At 42.5% G+C, this 20019-nt stretch overlaps 1 protein-coding gene across 1 annotated transcript in view; it reads right to left on the bottom strand.

Moving 5' to 3' along the window:
- Window positions 1–355: 355 nt before the first annotated feature.
- The window catches only part of fcho1 (FCH and mu domain containing endocytic adaptor 1), a 43800-nt gene continuing 24136 nt past the window's right edge, over window positions 356–20019 (bottom strand). The window contains exons 8-27 of the mRNA XM_068589552.1: window positions 17642–17740; window positions 17327–17423; window positions 17086–17203; window positions 16943–16967; window positions 15550–15610; window positions 13299–13492; window positions 12618–12642; window positions 12412–12468; window positions 11142–11193; window positions 9813–9937; window positions 7708–8802; window positions 6259–6356; window positions 5543–5738; window positions 5088–5202; window positions 4370–4525; window positions 4142–4274; window positions 2986–3182; window positions 2830–2894; window positions 1170–1337; window positions 356–497 (exon numbers count right to left, since the gene is read on the bottom strand). Of these exons, the coding sequence (XP_068445653.1) occupies window positions 469–497; window positions 1170–1337; window positions 2830–2894; window positions 2986–3182; window positions 4142–4274; window positions 4370–4525; window positions 5088–5202; window positions 5543–5738; window positions 6259–6356; window positions 7708–8802; window positions 9813–9937; window positions 11142–11193; window positions 12412–12468; window positions 12618–12642; window positions 13299–13492; window positions 15550–15610; window positions 16943–16967; window positions 17086–17203; window positions 17327–17423; window positions 17642–17740 (3105 nt within the window). The 3' untranslated portion in view covers window positions 356–468. The remainder of the gene's footprint in view (window positions 498–1169; window positions 1338–2829; window positions 2895–2985; window positions 3183–4141; window positions 4275–4369; window positions 4526–5087; window positions 5203–5542; window positions 5739–6258; window positions 6357–7707; window positions 8803–9812; window positions 9938–11141; window positions 11194–12411; window positions 12469–12617; window positions 12643–13298; window positions 13493–15549; window positions 15611–16942; window positions 16968–17085; window positions 17204–17326; window positions 17424–17641; window positions 17741–20019) is intronic.

The following is a 20019-nucleotide window of genomic DNA, read 5'->3' as shown; positions in this document are numbered from 1 at the left end:
AACATCACAAAACTTCTATTAGGAACAAACATCATATTTACAAAACATTTATTTTTCTCAGGTTTGGTAGAACATATTTTTTTCTAGTCTCTACAGTATTTACATAATTTAAAAATCCTAGTTTCAATGGCCACTCTGTTCCAGATAACTTTATTCACATGGTTTTCCTCTCCAGTCCCAGAAAGCTCCTGACATTAGCTCAGTCCGCAGTCTCAGAACACACCGAACACATTAAATAGAAAACACGTTTCCTGCTGCTAAATGCAGAACAATTTAGTGTACAACACACATTAAATTAAAAAGAAGAAGAAAAGGCTTGGTCCTAAAACAGCAGGACACTCAGAAGTAAGTGCACATTGTCCTTCCAGGCTGAGCTGTTAGTCTTCAGTTTGATTTCACTACGAATCCTCTCTCCTCCTCCGCGGAGGAAAGAAGTGCAAAGTTCTCTGAACCTGCAGTGACGATCCTTCACAAGGAGCAGCCGGCCATGTACTTGCCTAGAAAACAGAATATAATTACACAAAGAGAATAACTTAGTCTAAAGTAGACATTCATTCACTAAATAATAAAGTTTCTGAAAGGTTTTTTTTACCCATAAACTGAATAACCAACATGAAATATTCAATATGCAAAAACATCGCCTTGAACAAAGTCAGAATGAACATCTTTCAGTTCCCAAACTAATCCTATTACTTAATATTTGATTTTTCTCTTAATATTTTATCAGATTTGTTCTGATTCTGTCTTGAAACCTCAGTGTTTTATATAGTGATAGGTTATAACTGTAGGTCAACTATTTGATTACCGCAAGGTTATTCTAATCAACTCTTTAAGTCACTACTTATGTCTCAAACATGTTATCAAACTATAAAACCAGTGTGTTATTTCTAGGTCCGCAACTAATGATTACTTTTATTATTGTCCGTTATTTTCGTGGCCTTCGTGAGGCCAGACTGACATTTTATCGTCAAATAAAATGTCAGTTGAATACGGGGACGAACACACACGCAGTCTACGAATGAAATGAAATGATTTCCTTTGTCTAGAAGTGTGTGAGGTCAGAGTGAGGTCAGTGTGAGGTCAGAGTGAGGTCAGTGTGAGGTCAGTGTGAGGTCAGAGTGAGGTCAGAGTGAGGTCAGAGTGAGGTCAGTGTGAGGTCAGTGTCTCACCTGTGGCGAATCTCTTCTTGACCAGCGACATGCGGTAGCGGCTGCCCACCAGCTCCACGTCCATTCCCGACAGAGACGCCCCGGAGCCCACGAACTGAACGGCCAGGCTGGGCGGGGGCCCGCGGGGGGCCTCCAGGCACTGCCAGCTGGCACACAGGGTCCCCGAGCCTGGGACGAAAGCAGCAGGGACCGGGGGGCAGAGACAAGAGAAACATGAAGGGAAACGTTCACGATGTTCATGAAGTTCATCTCCATTCTCATCGTAAGCATCGCGTTGGTTTTAAGTATGCTTGTGGTGACCATGAAGAAGCTTCACAACAACGCAGGATTACTTTATGTTGTCGTTTAGTGTCATTTTTAATGGTAAAAATAGAAAACCTGTTAGCAGAAAGGCTGAAAGTAAAGTAAAGTAATGCATAAATAGTTAAATATGCAGCTTCTGCCACCTCTCAAAGTGGGAAAACGACTTCTGTGCAGCGAAATAATTCAGATTATCTTCAAAAAATATAATGCTAGCCCATCTGATGTATTATTCATATTACTGTTGTTGCTTTTATGTTATATTATCATTGGGTATATTATTCCATTTCATGTTTGTATTACTTTTTTATTGTATCCTGATTCTATTTGCTTGTTCATAAATGGTTCTGTACTGGTTTGTTATGAAAAAAGGTTTATAAATGAAGTTCCTCCTTCTGGCTGAGATGAAGAGGAAGTGAAGCACATCTGAAAGTACTTTGGGGAAGTTTTGAACCTTTCTTCTTTTAATTATTTCTTCACAAACATTCCCATGTTGTTGGATTCATGATGATGATAATGTGAAACCACTGAACAGCTTCTTCTCTAGTAAAACGACTCGCTGACTAACACTCCAACGTCGCCGATGTGATAAAGAAACATTACTTTTCCATGGACAGGAGGAGTTATGTGACCTTTCAGTGCTTTGTCATTGGCTCATAAACTGGAAAAGACTTTGAAGTATAAACATTTTAACATCCCCTTCGTCAGCGACGAGCACGGATAGTTTCTTTTTCTGTGTTCTCCGAGCCTGCAGCTTCACACCGAGGCAGTAATATAAACTATTGGATGGAAAATAAAGAAGAAAAAGAATACATGTGGGTGAAGGAAACCTCAAGCGATTGTATTTTAGACTTTTAGACTAAAAATGAGAGCTTTAAAAGCTTTTTACGTGGCTTTGCTATGCACCATTAGCGTCGTGACATATGAGCAACAACCCATTTGACACCAGATAAAAGAAAAAGCGTTTCACACTCGTCTTTGTGTCGGCGGATGCGAGCAGCTGGCACGTCCGCTCCGCTAACGCAGCTGTAAAAAAGGTAATGACACGCCTTCAGACGTTAGCTCTTTAAAAAGGAGAGAAGGATGCGGAATCCAGAGATCTTAATTACTCACTTCTTGTCTGCCACAATGTGGCGACGTGAACCCGACGCGGCGGAAATGGAGTAGGAAACGATCCTGGCGCTCGCTTTAATGAGGCCAACGTGAGAATCAGACGGCGGCTTATGGCCTCAGAACAGGTTGTCGCTCGATCGATGACGAGGTGCGAGTCTGTGCACCTGTGTGCGTCGGTTTCCTTGTTCAATGAGGGGGGGAAAAGAAAAAGAAGCAAAGAGGCACAAAAAAAAAAAAGAGCTCTGACCTTTGCTGTGGTTGGTCGGGGAGATGTTTGGAAGTTTCCACAGCAGCCGTCTCTCCTCCGCGTTCCTGCAGAGGAAAATGAAATTGATTATGATAATCAAGTCAATCACAGGCTAGTCCGTTTACACACGGGTGACATGATGACATCACCACTCACCAGGAGGCGGGAGGCTGGCACTGCAGGTCTGTGGCCGTGTGGTCGAGCGGCAGCAGCACCTGGACGGCGGCGAGCTGGGTGGAGGGCGCCGTGGCGGGGCAGCAGTGGTAGTCCAGAGAGACCCGCGTCACGGTGCCGCTGCGCTGACACTCTGCAGACAGGAGGAGGGGGGCCCGACCCGGGTCCTGAGACGACACCTGAGGGGACAACCAGGAACCTTTTGTTGGACTCATTTGACAACTGTGGAGCCCGAGAGCCAGATGATGCGATAAAAACTGTATGATGCACTTATTTTACTCGTAACCAGTAACATATAGACTGATATGTACACAACTATACACACAACTCACATTATACTCTTTTATTAAACACCAACATTATTCAAATAGCCCGAGTGGTTGCAGAGATACAACCTTTTTTAGTTTGGGTTTGACATTTTCAAGCAGAAGCTTAAAAACCACAAATCACTTTAATTGATCTCTTGGTCTAATATCCACTACGTTTAAGTATGTTCAAGAACTTTTATACACATTTTTTATTCCATCCGTATAGTTAATATTCTTTTTACTGCTAATTTTTAAGTTTGTTACCGTTCTACTGTTTATTATAAGTAATATATTTAAAGGATCATCTTATCTAAAAATGGGTTTTTCAAAAGGTTAAATGGGTTTAAGATAAAATATATTCTAGAGCCGGTTTGAAGTCAACTAAAGGAATCGCTTTCACAAAATCTGGTCACACTTTATTTTTTGGGCCCCTAATTTCTCAAAAATTACCAAAAGCTTTTTAAGAACACTCTTAAAATATTTTTTAGGATGTAAACTATGACGACTGGTAAGTTTACAGTAGTTAAATAGAGAAAGTGTTCAGGTAATACACTTCCAACCATCAGTAGCGCAAAGCCCTCGAGTCAGCACGGAAGAAATGTGATATTTGTCGACAAGGAAAACTAAAATTCAACATTAAAAATAAATAATAAGTTTCTAGTAAAGAAATAGTGAACAAAGATTTACTTAAAAGGGAGATTTTCTTTCAAGAAAATGTCAAACGACGCATCATTGAATTTATAGTAACACCTTTCATCATAAAGACATGCGACTAAAATGTGGAAGTTTGATTAAAATTGCCGAAATATGCAGAAAAAGAAGCTCCTGACTTGATACTTCAGCAGCGCGATGTTGTAGTACGAGGCCTGAGGGTTGAGTTCAGCCTCTCGCTGCAGGTAGAGCTGCAGCGCCTGCATGTTGAACCAGAAGTCTCGGGTGTCCGGGTCGCTCTGAGACGGATCACTGGAGAGACGGAGGATTGCATTGCAGTTAAAAACACACACACACACACACACACACACACACAGTTGTGACTGGACATGCTGAGGTCAGCTGACCTGTAGAGCAGCTTCTGATTTGGCAGGAAGTGATCGATCCTCGAGATGTTGACCAGCCGGAAACTGAGCACGGGAACGTTGAGGTTGGCCGTGAAGATCCGGGTGATGCCGGCGGGGAAGGACATGGTCAGGTCTCCTGTGATCTTCACCAGACAGCTGCAGGAAGAAAGGAAAGTCAAAAATCCGAACCGCAGCGGTTAATAACGCAGAAAGAGATATCATTTTTTTATCCCCACGAAATCTTATTTGACAGTTTCGTCACGCTAGTCATGGCTAATGTAGCCTTGAGCAGAAGAGATGAGGAGCCGGCATGAAGAGGTCTTTCTAACTCCACCAAATCACTTTCTTATTCCAGACTTAAAAAGCTGAAGCCGACTCAAGTGACATCACTTGAAGCAATTCATCAGACTCTACACAGACCTGAGGGAGATAAAAAAAAGGCTTTTTTTTTTACACACAAGCAGTAAAAACCGCAGTGGAGTCCGATTGCAGCCGGGACGAGCCGTTCCTGTAGAGCTCGACAGGAACATCACATCGTGACATCACCGAAGAAAGTCAGTAGCTACTGGGAGTTCTTCTTCTACCTGAACCAACGGTCTTCATGTCATATCATATCTAAAACTGCCCTGGAAACAGACTTTGATGTCCCTAAAGTCCCTCTTCAGGAGCAAAGGATGATTTTTCTCTCTGATCCTGTAGAAAAAGCTTTCACGCTGACCGGTTGTGTTGTCCTCCTTTGAAGTAGGCGTTGATATATTCGGTGATGGCGGCCGCCACCGGCCAGGCCTCCTGCGTGCCGAGCGAGATGGGACTGGGGCCTCGCGACAGGTGCACTGAGAACAAACGTGATCGTCTCGCCGTTATTATGAGTGAGTTCACACGTGAATTAAGTCACATTGAAAAGGAAAAGTTTGACAATTTGGGAAATACTCTTCTTCGAACATTGACACCCCTCTCATGTCGGTGTGGTACATATGAAGCCACAGCCAGCAGCTGGTTAACTTAGCTTAGCATAACCACTGGAAACCGCTAACCTGACTCTGTCTGAAGGGAACAAAATCTACCTTAAAGCTCATCATCTCATGGCGAGTGTATTTCCCAAACTCTCAAACAACCTTTTGTGCTGCTGAACGCTCACTTCCACAGAAACGTGGCGCATGTGTGGAGGCTTACGCTGTCTTTGTTGGTGGTCTTGGTGCTGGTAGGGCAGAGGTGAGGCCTGTCCCGCTCTGGCGGGACTCGGCGCTCGGGTCGGACCCCCCCAGTCGCCGTCCCGGGCCTGAGGACCCCACTCGCTGGGGCTGGAGGAGGAGGAGGAGGTGAGGGAGGGGCTGGGCTCCGGCAGCGGGGAGGAGCACAGAGAGCGGGACTGAAACACAGGAAATGGCAATATTTTGTATTTATTTGTTTATTTTACAGGGACAATACACACTGATCAACTGTACAACTCTAAGTGAGCCAAAGAGGCTAATTTTCATCTGCTGTCCCTGGCCTTTCCCTGAAAATACATGTAAAAATAACACAAAACATCACAAAACTAACTATAGATATGTATATAAAACACTAGAGGCACATAATATATGAACACCAAACAAGACAAATACACATTACACTGAATAGACAGGCAGGACAAACAGTATTGGCTAAATTTATATTTAATGGGGACTGTTGTCATTTATACAGTAACATCAATTTGGTCATATGTTAATCACAAATTTGCCATTTTAGAAATGGACCATCCAAAAGGTGACATGGATACAAAGGTGAGCGAGAGATTAGATTAGATTGAAGACATTTGTTCTCCTTTGTCATTCAGTTCTTCCTATTTTCTGCGATATAAAACGGTGACAGGTTACGTTTTTAATTTATTAAATTAGCTGTTATCTTACTCTCTCGCAGCCGCTGAGTCGGCTCGACGTCCTCTTGACTCGGGTCGTCCTCGCAGGAGCAGCTTCAGATGCGTCCTGTCTGAACTTGTGCTTGGACCCTGACACACACATAAAAAAAACAACAAAAAAAACAAACACAATATGAAATCACACAGTGAAACAGATTATGAAAGACATCCACTGAAAATCAGCCAGAAGTCCTTTTTCAGAACAGACGGAGACACGCTGAACAAGCCGCGCTGCCGAATATGAGCTGGCACCAAACGCGATCACACTTTATTTGGATTGGATTAAGTGAGGGATCGAGCATCCTGTTGCCATCTGAATACTATTCATAGATTTTCCTCTTTCGTGAGAAAGCCCCCCCCCTCCTCAAAGTGTGCCTAACTGGTGTGATGCGTTACATCCCGACAGCGATCAATAAATGAAACGCACTCGTTGTGTCTTCCACAAGCTGCTATCTTAAAGCTGAGAGCACCAACAATAGTCGTGTTTGTTGTTTATCCTCGTGGCTTTGCAGGGCGGCCTGAAGGGCGGCCGGCATCGCAACACTTTCTCTGGAGTTAGTGCTGCTCTCTTTTTTAAAATATAGCGTGTTCTTGCTGCTTTTACCAATGTTTCCACCCTGTTGAGTGAGCACACGACAGTGTTTGGGAGTCTGAGTTTTGGATTGGATATACGGGGTGTGTGTTCCATCTCTGACAAAATATTAAAGTATTTATGATTAAATAAGAATTATATTATGCTTCATAACTCTGATCCTTACTAAATCTGTTGCAATGATTATTTTTATGAATTAATTAATTAATTGCATATTTTTTCAAAAATAGTGGGGAAAAAATGAAATTATTTTTTTTAGGCGATGACCAGGAGTTCAACATGTTAGATATCTAGTTTACTATCATTTAGGACATAAAAAAGCTGCACATCCTTACGTTTAAAAATAGAGAACCAGGTCATGTTTAGCGTTTTTGCTTGATAACATTCGACGGTTAATCAATCAAAAGTGTTAATCAACTCGTTGTTTCAGCTCTGAAAGCAGTACTCAATCATCAACCTGTGATTAAATAAAACCTCAGTTGACTAATAACCATAAAACTACAGCTAAGAGTTTTGGTTCTCATCGAGGTAATAACCATTAAAAAAAAACCTTGCAGTTAACTTGACAAATAAAAGAGGGTTTAGCTGAATAAGCTCTAAATGAATGACGGAGCAGGCCGGCCTGGAAAGATTAGGCTTCATATCGACTAATTAGAAAGGCTTTATTAGAAATAGAGTTAAACTGATGAAGTGAGGAACAGAAAAAAAAAGTAAATTTAAATGTTTTCATTCATATAACCGTTCTGGGCGGATGGTTTGGTTTCCTAAAGCTGTAGATTTGAAATACTAAATATATCATGATGTGATATGTGAAGATAATAGTTAAAAAAAAAAAAAAAAGACGAGTACCCTTGTGCGAGCCGATACTGCACGAGATCTGAGTGTTCATATCCAGGCAGTCTTGATCCTTATCTGTGGAGAAACACAGATCCTCCTGAGGTCCTGAATGCCTCGTGAGCGGAGGGGCGTTCCTGCGCGGCTCACCGCCGTCCGACGACCGATGTTTCCTCCTCTCTCCGCCTCCCTCTCCTTTCCCTCCTCCCTCCTGCGTTTTGCAGCCGCTCTTCCCTCCAGAGACACTTTCGCTGAACGGGTTGTGGAAAGAGTTCCAGTGAATTAGCTCCTTCTTAGGCTGAGCTGTGGGCAAAGAGCTCGAGTTGGCGTCGAGCGGCGGCCTGTTGCTATTGGTCGAGCTGCCACTGCCGCCGAGAGGAGGGATCAACCCGGCCGCCGCCGCCGCCAGCGACGTCTGGTGCGTCGGGCTGCCGATCATCGTGATTGCGAACGGGTCATCGGAGGTGACGGGAGGAGGGAGGCTCGGGTCTCTTTTCCTGTCTCTGTCTTTACGGTGAGAGGAGGACGAAGAGGAGGACGAGGAGGAGGTCGGGAGCGTCTTGGTGTCGGTAAAAGCGGCGGAGAACGCGTCCCCGCGCCCGTCCGTCCGCCTGCCCTCCTGGGCGTTGCGAGGCGGCGGGCGCGCCCACGCGTCCGACAGGCTCAGCGTCTCCTGCGTGACGGACCGCTCGAAGGCGGCGAGGAAGGGGTCCTCGGGGGGGATGTGCTTGCAGTTCCACACCGACGACTCCACCTCGGCCGCGGGGAGGGACTGGGGGAAAGCGGGAAACCGCACGGACGAGGGGTCCACGTCCGGCGGGGGGACGCGGGAGGGACGCGACGAGGCGACGGACCAGACGCTGGCGGGCGCCGGCGCCGGCGCGTCCTGCAGGTGAGGGTTGCGACCGGGGGACGGGTCGCGGAAAGCGGAGAGGAACGGGTCCGCGGGCCGTCCCAGCGTTTGCATCTGCTCTTTACTCTGCGACACGGGGGGCCAGGCCGCCCAACCCACCGGCTCGGGCGAGGGACCGAGGGGCTGATGGGAAGGCGAGTCCAGGCCGGAGTCCTCCACGTTCTCCGGAGAGGAGGAATCGGACGAGAAGGCAGCATCTGACACACGCACAACAACACACAATACAAGGGGGATCAACACAACGCAGAACACAAAGAACTCAGTGGTGAAATGAAGTTTCAGTACACAAAAGTTGAATGAACAAAACTTAGTTGCCATTCGGCCCCCACAAATATCACAATATTAGTTTCGGGATATTGCATTTTTGAAAAATGGGGGTCATATTATATTCGAGGACTTCACATTTAAATATTCATGAAAGTTCCAGTACCAAAAAGCCTCAGAGACCTTTTCATCAAACCCTTTTTTAGGCAGCGACAGCCTCATTTGGTGCCTCTCCTAGTTGTCTCCAGCAGGTTAGAAGTGTTGTGAATCAGTCTCTGGTTCAGTGTCACACATCACCTACCTGGAAACATCTGTTTTAATCATCTAAGCGAGGCTTGGAAATTGGTTTTGAGTTATCTGATGAGCTTTGGGATGATGGGATGGAGGATTAAAGACGTCCATTAATAAGAGACTCCTAGCTAGTACACTTTGAAATGACCAGACTTGATAGGATCATAGGACATATGTATAAAAAAAAGACTAATCTTTTATGGACTCGGAAGGAAAATTTAATGCATTTCATAATTATTGGGAAAAGATTTGACCCAGAGATGTGTACTTCGGGTTTTTCTGAACGCTGAACAGGTTTGAATGTTCTGTAAGATGACAGCTAGAAGGGGAAATAAATCAACCTGTAGTCCTTTTTTCAAGAAGTGGCTCACTGATATGATATCCGGCCTTTATTTGGAGACGATTAAGTCCTCATCTGACTCATATTGTACACTTGGTACGATTCAGGGTCCATTTATAGCAAATTGACTAGGCTGCAACTGAGTAGTGTTTATTTAGTCATGTTCCCTTCTTGAACGTGGCTTAATTTCAACGTGTAAAGACATTTCTATCAGGGCATTGAAGATGCTGCACATCTCGGCGTGCTCGGACCGTTTCCTTCCTCTGGCGATCGCTATCAATGCAAACAGAACGAAAATACACAACTTCTTACATTTAGACGCACGAAAAGCGCTCGGCTCTCTGATTTGTTCCCGACCGTCAAAGCTCTTGGACTTGAAGGCCGACTCCAGCGGCGGGCCGAACAGACTGTCTGAACCGGACGCTGTTGAACTCAACCTGGTAACAAACACAAGGAGGGGATGAGAAACAAGATCAGGGAGAGGAAAGGAGTGATTAAGAGAGCTGTGCGGAGGAGAGGGGATGTAGCGGGAACAGATGTGTGGGCATGAATCCTTTGAAAGATGAATATCTGCAGATAAGAAATGCACAATGGAATTTACAGAGTTCCCAAAAACAAAGCTCTTGTGAAACTGCACACACACAACAAGCAAAAAAACAAAACAAAAAACAGCATTCAGATGTGTCGACCTATTACAAGGCGCTATGAAGCTCCCACAATCAAATCTTAACCTGCGAGGCAGATTTTAGGGTAGAAATCTCTCAGACGAGGATTGGAATAAGTGCCTGAAGCGTAGAAACTCCTGGTCTATTAATGAAAGGCACCAGCTAATCCAATATGGATTATGAAGGATGGAGGAAGAAGAAGAGAAACCAAACCCGACGGAGGAGTGACCCGTGAATGCCTTTCAGGGGAAACGCTCTGAGAGTGTGCATCTATATCTATCTATCTATCTATCTATCTATCTATCTATCTATCTATCTATCTATCTATCTATCTATCTATATTAATGATTACTGCATCATTGCGTCACCCTTCTTCATGAGGACCGGCTGTGTCCGTTCTGAGCATGAAAACAACATTTCTATGAAAACTGGCACAATAAAATTGAAACAATCAACCTCTGACAACACATTTCCCCTTGGAGATTGATCCATCCATCCTTCTTTCCTCATTAGGTATTTAGCATTAGGTTCCTGAGCTTGGCTCACTGGTTCCAATTAAAGGTAATATGTATGCATATAATTAGATTTCAGACAACAGAGTGCTACCAACTTTGTGGAAACAGCTTGATGAAGACTTTCCTCTGTTTAAATACGACAGTGGCTTCCAGCTTAAAACTGGAAGCACTTGACTGGCCTGCAGAGAGCCCTAAAATAAACCCCGTCCACCAGCTCCAGCATGAACAGGTACACGCCTACGGCAAGCCAGACCCCTGAAACACTATTGTGGGCCGGATGAAAGACGAAGGAAAGAACAAATTTGAGAAGTTAGGCGACGGAGATAAAAATATAACGAAGACGGTGACACAGAGGAAGGAAATGTGACACCTCTGAAAAGGCCACCGACGACACGAGTGAAGCTCTGAATGTGTCTCCCTCTCCGCACCACTGAAGAGACAGACCGCAAAAGCAATCTCACCTGCTGTGATCAGGACTGGAGGTGGACCTGCGTAGACCCTCCTGCTCTCCATCTGTAACACACACACACACACATAATTAGATACAGTGGCTCACTGCAGAGAAAGTTCCCTCATCGGGACTAATCAGCAGCGTGGTGTATTCATCACAGCGTTGATGGGAGGCCGAGATCGACTGAGATGGGACGACGTCAGGGAAAACCTATTAGCCATTACCGTCTCCGTGATAAATACCAGCAATTAGACCGGTCTCACTCGGCTCCAGCCGCCGCTGCAGAGCAACTGCTTTAAAAAAAATAAAAATCAGGCACTCGTCGTTAATCTCGCTGCCTCTGGTCTGAAGCGAGAGAGACTCCCCGCCGCTGTGAAGCAGCAGGTTGCAGCATTCGGCCTCAGCCGATGGCGGATAACAAACCTCTCTGTGATAAAGACACGCTGTGGAGCACGAGCAGAGGGCCAGGTGTGAGTAATGGAGGGTGGCTGTTTCATGCGAGTTCAGCCTGTAGATGTTATGTCCAGAGGGAACCATGGCTACACAGGCTGCAGGTAGAGAGACGCCGCCGCAACGAGACATTACTTTAATCCTCGATGTGAGGAACGGGCTTCATCATTTTCAAATTAACCACAAACAAATGTGAGGATAGAAACGTCAAACCTCCATTGCAGGTAACACTTAAACAAGAAGTGACTGATGATAATCTTTTTTTCATTACAGTTTAATCCTAACTAATAATTATTTTGTGCAGATAACTTTCTTGATAACGATTCCTCTTTTCATCTATAAAACATGAAAAAGGAAATTGCTAAAAAAACAAGCCGGTTACAAAGTCCCACAGCCCAATTTTCCATATATCAAAATAGTTTTTTTTTTCAGTTATTTTCTGATTATTAATTGAATAATATATATATATATATATATATATATATATATATATATATATATATATATATATATATATATATATATATATATAGATAGATCTATATAGATAGATCTATATCTATCTATCTATCCATCTATCTATATATATATCTATATATATATATATCTATATATATATCTATATATATATATATATATATATATATATATATATATATATATATATAGATATATATATATAGATATATATATATATATCTATATATATCTATATATATATATCTATATATATATCTATATATATATCTATATATAGATATATATATATATCTATATATAGATATATATATAGATATATATGGAACATGAGAGACTAAAACCAGACTCACCCCTGTGGGAGGCCACTTCGCCCTCTTCTGATCGACCTCCTGCCGTACTCGAGTTTCCTGCAGAAGACAACAGCTTTCAGAAGTCTGGACTAAAACTCGACACAGACTACACAACATGCGGCATATTTCTCACTGCGTTACGCTGCAGGAGAAAGACGTGTTACAGATTAACGAACACAAAAATGACTCCAAAAACATAAACTTACTGGAGAGCTGCCGCTTGACTGACACCTGGAAGAGAAGGGGAACAGATTGGGTCAATACAGAGGACTCGTGAGAAAGAAAAGGAAAGTATTGTTCCAATAAATATCCAATAAAAAAAAAAAGACAGAAAATACTGAGAGACGGAGTCATTCATTCATTTCTTTCTGACTCCCCTGCCTCGTCTGTGGCGCTCTGCTTTAAGACTAAGAGTTCCTAATTATTAGGACTAAGATGTTTGTTCCTACAACTGGACCATGTAGATTTTAGTCAGTCAAATGGTATTAAATTGTGCTTATTTAGGATTATTTTCAGCTATGAATTAACATGCATTTAGGTCTCTAGTGGGTATTTAAAGCAGCAGGGCTCAATATAATATATAGAGCTCATGTGTATTGCAATGAATGAACAGTGATGGGTTTGAAAGGTTATTAGACAAAAAGATGGTGAAACAAATACATCTGATGTTGACGACAGGCAAAAACTTGTTAATCGGATTTATCACTTGTTAGTTTGTTTTTTCCATGAGGATTGTCAGAAACAGGAATTATTATTAGGAAATCTAACTAATGAGGACGCAAAAGGAATATTTTCCACAGTTTTAGATGTCTGCATGTCTCGCGAATCGCTCGTGTCTCGTCAGAGATCCTGAGAAAACGCACAACGCGACAAAAACAAAACACAACCTGTGGCCGGACCGCTCTGTTGGGCGGCAGCGTGAGCGCCCCGACGGTGGCCTTCAGCTCTTTCTCGGTGGCGGCGGAGTTGCTGCGACTGCTGCTGGCGACCGGCCGGATCTGGATGTGAAACTTCTTGGGCTCCTCGTCGTCGAAGTCGGAGTCGCTGGAGTAGAAGTTGTTCTCCTTCTCCTCGGAGCAGCGTGAAGCAGAGAGGACGGTCAAGGAGAACAAGCGAGGAATGGAAACGTCATGTTGTTTGGCAAGCTAGGAGAGCGCTGTTAGCCATCAGAGAGACAAACATAACATTATATTGAATGGATAATATTTTACGAGAAAGACCTTTTGCAATATTACAAAAGTGAGAGGTATCGCAGCGTAATTGCTGAGCACGACTGTTGTTTCTCAAAGCAATAAGGGAAACAATATTGAGCGCCTGTTAACGAAAAACAGCTCTTTAAAGTGTCGTAAATATCACATTTAATCACTGCAGACTTATTCATACAACTGATTTGCATCAATAGTATGCAATTAAAAGTCAATAGAATGCTGCAATGATAAGAGTTAAGTATAAATCACTGATTTGATACTCTGACTAAAGTACTGCGTGACATATAACTTCATTTTATACAGATTATTTTTAATTTGCGTGAGCATTTTGAGGAGCAACATCAAGCAATGTTAAAAGAGTAGAATCCAAGAAAAACCAGATCTACGAAGAGCAAATAATGTAATGTATCACTAAGAAAGCAGAGTGCCACACACACACACACACACACACACACACACACACACACACACACACACACACACCGCAGTGTGTGCTGGAGGCAACTGCTGCAGAGCTTCAAATAGCCAAACCGCCACATCCTGCTGCACCATCGCCCCCAACAGAAGTGCCCTCCCTTTCCTCTTTGCTCGGCCGGCTCTCTGCTGCACGTGGACGAGCTGCGTCGCGTTGTGTGAGCTGCGTTTGTGTTCACTGGAAGATTCAGAGAAAACCGAGGGACACGCGCAGCCGTTTACTCGGTGCAGGCGGACGGCTCGATGACGACGTCAGAAAGACTTTCCTGAAATGGAGGAGAGCTGGAGCGCGAGGTGAAGAGGACAATTCATTCATATATCATAGGCGTTTACCTCGTCTCTCTGTAACGAGGGGGATGCATCCAGTCGTTTGCATCAACAAACAGATTAGAGACCTTTATTATCGTCTGGGGCCCCACAATTAATGAGCCCGTGAATGTGGCCGTTTGTGTTAATAAATTGGTTAAACCCGCCTCTCACCTCCAAACTCCAGATTACGCTTCATTTTAAAACGCCTCTGCTTTAGTTAGATGCCTTTTTAGAGTCTTTTCAGTGGTCTCATGAGGTTTAATTTGGTGAAAACTGCGTCTATAATGGGAAGGAGATAAGTTTGTGAAATCCTTCAGACATCTTAAATCTCAGCTTCCAACTGAAGTGAAATTTAAAGACTTTTTTAAAACATACAAAAAATTGTTTGCATTAAGATCCAGATTTAATTCATCAAAATGATCCAATATATTAAGTAAAATACTAATACTATCGGCTTAAAATAATGTTTTTGTGGTTAATATAACTGTAATACTTTGGCCACCAATAAATAACAATTAAAAAAATAAGACATAACTTATAATGGGCGTTAAGATGTGTTCATATTTCATATTTTACTGACCAAAGGATACAACAAGAATCACAGTTCCTATATAGAAAGTATTCATCCCGGCTGTAGGTTTTTATATTTGATTGTGTTACAACATTAAATCATAACTTACAAAATGTTCATGTTTATTTTCACACGGTGATACAATTATAAAGTCAAAAAAGATCCCTACAAATTATCTAAATAAGCAACAAATAAAACATAACTTCCAAGGGGATGAATAACTTGTATAGGGCACTTTACGTAAACAAAAGAAAGAAAAAGGCAGATTAATAAAGCAATAATACAACAAAAGCTTCTAGTTGTGATTTACAGACAGATGACAAACTAAAATAAAACCTGTTATGTCTTTTAAAATCACCCAGTTGAAGACTTATGGGAGATTTTAGACCTACGTGTGTGTTGGACAGCACTCTGCATCATATCATCAAAAGATCTTTAGTAAGACTCATGTTCATCTATGTCATTGTACTCACAACGTGGCACAAACATTAACCTAAAACAAAGAATGATTAGAAATAAATATTGAGTTGAATTGTCGCGGCGAAACAAGTGCAAGTTGAAAAAAAAAAAGGATATCATTGTGCGTGCTGTCAGCTCGGATGACAAATCCCTCATCGTCCACTTCCAGGGGGGAATTCTGTACGCACACACAAACACACACACACACACACACACACACGAAAGAGAGTAAGTCAGACACCAGCTGGGTCACCAGCAACACAGAGACAAATTGGTACTTCATCCTCATCTAGACACACAGAAGTGCACCGTCACACTGTTCAAGGACTCACTGCTACAGTCAGATACTACAGACGTGCACCGCTGAGAGCTTTCCAACAGCGTGTGTGAGAACAAACAGACGCTGACAATGTTGTCGGTGCGAGTCTGCAACGGACGGAAGATGCAGGTGGACTCTCGGTCCGAGTTAAATCATCGGGACGTGTGAACGCACGTCAGCTGCAGTCACACGATATTCAAAATAAGACGCGAGGGAGGCCGGCTTCACAGTCCAGACGACGTGGGAGCGGCTATTTCTAGACAGAGTGTGGCCGCGTACAGATGGTGTTTGATTACATCCCGTTTCAGTAAACAGACCTCAGTAGGTCAAGTGCACATGTAGCCATTGATGACACGATTTGTATCAGATCGCAGTGAATGAAAATTGAAAAAGTATAACTGCAGGAGAAGCTTGAGTACAGTTAGATTTACATCGATTTAAAGCAGCTCCATGTTGTATAAGATGAATACATTTAAATAGTAAACATACAGTATAACACATAATAAATGATAATTACATAAATATGAAAAATAAAAAGTGTGATAATGAGAAAGGTGTTGCTCGTAGTGATGAATTATGTCTTGAATCTGCAGCTCCTCTTTGCTTTATGTCGAGTTAAACCTCATTATTTAGCAGGAGCTCGATTCCGAAGAGACGATCACTTCGTCTGCTTCATGTCTAAGTAGACATTTCTTAATCGATACAGAAAACACATTGATCATAATAACAAATGTATAAGGCGAAGATGTGTGAGCTCGTTTTTTTGCGTTACCTTAAGCAACATTCAGTATTAATGCAACTTTTACAGATTTTTCTTTCGGTAATAACTATTATTATTGAACTTAGAAGGTGAATGGACTCGTTGGGTCACATCAGTCTGTTAGATGGCCAAAGCACGCACCACACACACACACACACACACACACACAGAGAGAGAAACATGTACGCGCACAGTTACACTGTCGCTGCCAACGCATCTTAAAAAAACTCTTCTCAGAAGTACCAGAATAAACCTGGGAAACCCCACAGTCAGTCAAGTCAATATCTCACTCACACACACACACACACACACACACACACACACTTTCCCGCGTAACTTCGTTCCACAAACACACACTTGTATGTGACCCCTCCTGCCGAATAAAACACACACACACCGCCGTGTTTTAGTGAGTCGTATCAGATACTCACCGGTGTCTCCATCACAGCAGAGTCTCTGCAAATACAAAATACAGAACACGTTTCATAATAATTAACCAAACTGAAGCCAGGAACAAAGAACGAGGACACGTGTGTGCGTGTGTGTGTGTGTGTGTGTTTCTGCACACACTCACGTAGAGTCCGGCTCCTTGTCCCGCTTGCCGAGGCCGGGGATCCTGAAGGCTTTCGCTCGGCTCTTCTTCCCACCTTCCGGTGGCAGAGCCGTCATGTACTCCTCAAAGCCGACCACCGCTGCGGATGAGAGGCAGTTGAACTCGCGGCTTTGTGTCACTATGGATTATTCTGTTGTCCGTGTGGGTGTGTTCATATATCTATCGTTACATGTTAATTTCCCCCCGGCGAGGTGCGCTCTACCTGGCCTGTCTTTGCCCGTTCCCTTCTGCTCCGCAAATTTCTGGATGAGGTTATCGATGCCGATGTTTTCCACGTTCTGCTTGAATTCCTCGTGGACCTGCGGGTTTAAAAAAACACTTGTAGTGTTAGAAAAGGTTGACATGAAGATGATTAGTTTTTGCTATCAAAGCTCTGTGTGATAATGCCGTATGTGTTTGCAATGATGGGACTTGATTCAATGGGCACAAGAGTTCCTTGGGTGGTGAAAAAAGTGAATATAGATACAACAAAATAGAGACGTCGAGTGAGTCGGGGTCGATGTCGGCTACAGCGTACCTGTCCAACTTGAACATGGGTGTCCTCTATGGAGTGGGAGTAACCTTTGATCAGCTGTTTTATCTGCCGTAGGTTGCTCTCCTCGATTTCCTGAAACTTCTGCTCACACACACACACACACACACACACACACACACACACACACACACACACACACACACACACACACACACACACACACACACACACACACACACACACACACACACACACACACACACACAGTGAGAAGAAGAAAAAAAAACTTTCAGAAATCCACTCTACGCTAATTTATCTTTCTGACCTATTGTGCTACTTTAACCAAACCAACCACATTACTTCAAAGCTTCAGTGAAATCCACTTTAAAGCACAGATGTTTCTTTAAGTTGCTGAAAAAAGCAAATGCGATGGATCACAAAACCAGACAACAACTAATGATCAGCCTCTTTTCATCAGCTTATTATCAACAAACATAACCTGAACATGTGTGTAGTATCTTTTTTTGTTATCATTTATTGCAGTTTGTTTCTGTTGTGTTAAAAAGTCTCTTAATACAAAATAAATTGCAACCACATTCAAATTAAACAGAAACTGTAAACGCTACATATATACAATAAAGTGAAACTAGGCTTTAAAAAGGAGGCGTGCGGCTCCAGGGGCAGCGACAGAGGAGCAGCCGGCCAGCAGGAGCTGCCAGGTCTGTAAACCAGCGATAATTTGAGAGGATTTAGTGTTTAAGTTGGATCCTGCTTCTAATTCAGCCGACTCATTTGTCGCCGTCTGGTTCAGGGGAAATGTCTTGATATCGTGCCAGCGGCTTCTATTTGAGAAGAGACTTCATGAGCTTTGCCAGTTTCTTTTCTCCATTTAAACTGTAAAGAGTCCAAACTGCTGTCAGCCTTCAGCGCTTCATTCTCATCCGACGTGCGCCTCGACTCCAGAGGCCAGTTTCTCAAAGATATTTCAGACTAATCTGTAGTTTTAGACATTTCTTTATTTTGCTCGAAGATTCGTCGAATGCAAGTTGGACAATTTAACAGCAATAAAGACCGATATATATATATATATATATATATATATATATATATATATATATATATATATATATATATATATATATATATATATATATATATATATATATTTATTTATTTATATATTTATTTTTATATATTTATATATATATATATATATATATATAAATAAATATATATAAATACATATATAAAAATAAATAAATAAATATAAAAATAAATAAATAAATATAAATATATATATATATATACACACACACACACATACATACATATACACACACACACACACATACACGCACACATATACATACATATGTACACACACACATAAAAAAAATCTTGATGCGGGCTCTAGAGCATATTTATTGTATTTTACCTCAAGTTGTCATCTATTTATATCAATATTGACTTTGATGACTTTGGAGCCAAACACTCTGTATGTGTTCACGTTCACTTCCTCCATAGGAGTCAAGAGACTGAGGTTAAACAACTCACTCAGGAAACAGACTTTTAGTGCGCTGTCTCTTTCTGAACTGTTTCTAACACGTCTAAAGACACATGGAGAGAATTTGTTTCAATTGGGCGAGTTGTCCTTGTTCTTTCAGGTCAGCTCGTCTCAGAAACGCTTCATGTCGTACCGAGACAAAGACAACCATCGCACATTACGCAACCATTCGGTAAGACGCCGACAGCAAAGACAGCAAACATTTAGCCCACATGATTGATGTTGACTGAGTCAAAATTGATTTGGCAAAGGTGTTTCCATCATCTTTTTAGCGCATCGACTCCTTTTCAACAACTGACCCACATTGTCTCTTTCATCTTCCCTTGATCCAGACCAAAAACACCAGGCTACAGGGATTAAAGGTGCCTTTTAAGAACTTATCTTGTGATCTCCTCGAGTTTTACGCGTGAGGATTATCGGTTATTCACTTCGTCTACCTCCATTTCATCTTTGTTCCTCTCTCAGGAACAACAACATAGCCCGTTATACTAATGACCGATTCTTCCCCCTCAAAACTTGTTGATTAGAAATAATTGGTCACAGGGATTTCAGTCATTTCAAATGTAAAAACACAGACACACACATTGGGGTTTGTTAAAGATCTCCATGGAAACAGCAGCGGTAACCATGGCAGTGTGGAGGCAGTGATTGAAGGTAATGAGCGAGGGTCAGGACGCGCGAGCAGGTGGGTGTAGAGGAGTCGGGGGTTGAGGTTTTTCCATTTTTTTGGGGGGGGGAGAAGACGCGATAGGAGGATAAATGAAAGGACACAACGGCGTTCTTGTGTAGTGGGAGGTTACAAAGAGGGTGAGTCATTGAGATTAAGAGAAAGATGAAGAAGAGAGAAGAATAAATG

The sequence above is a fragment of the Clinocottus analis genome, unplaced genomic scaffold (genome assembly GCF_023055335.1).
Source record: "Clinocottus analis isolate CAN_PGR_092001 unplaced genomic scaffold, fCliAna1.0.p SCAF_23, whole genome shotgun sequence".
Classification (NCBI taxonomy): domain Eukaryota; kingdom Metazoa; phylum Chordata; class Actinopteri; order Perciformes; family Cottidae; genus Clinocottus; species Clinocottus analis.
Note: the sequence above shows the minus strand (reverse complement) of the source record. Positions and strands in the feature narration are given on the sequence as shown.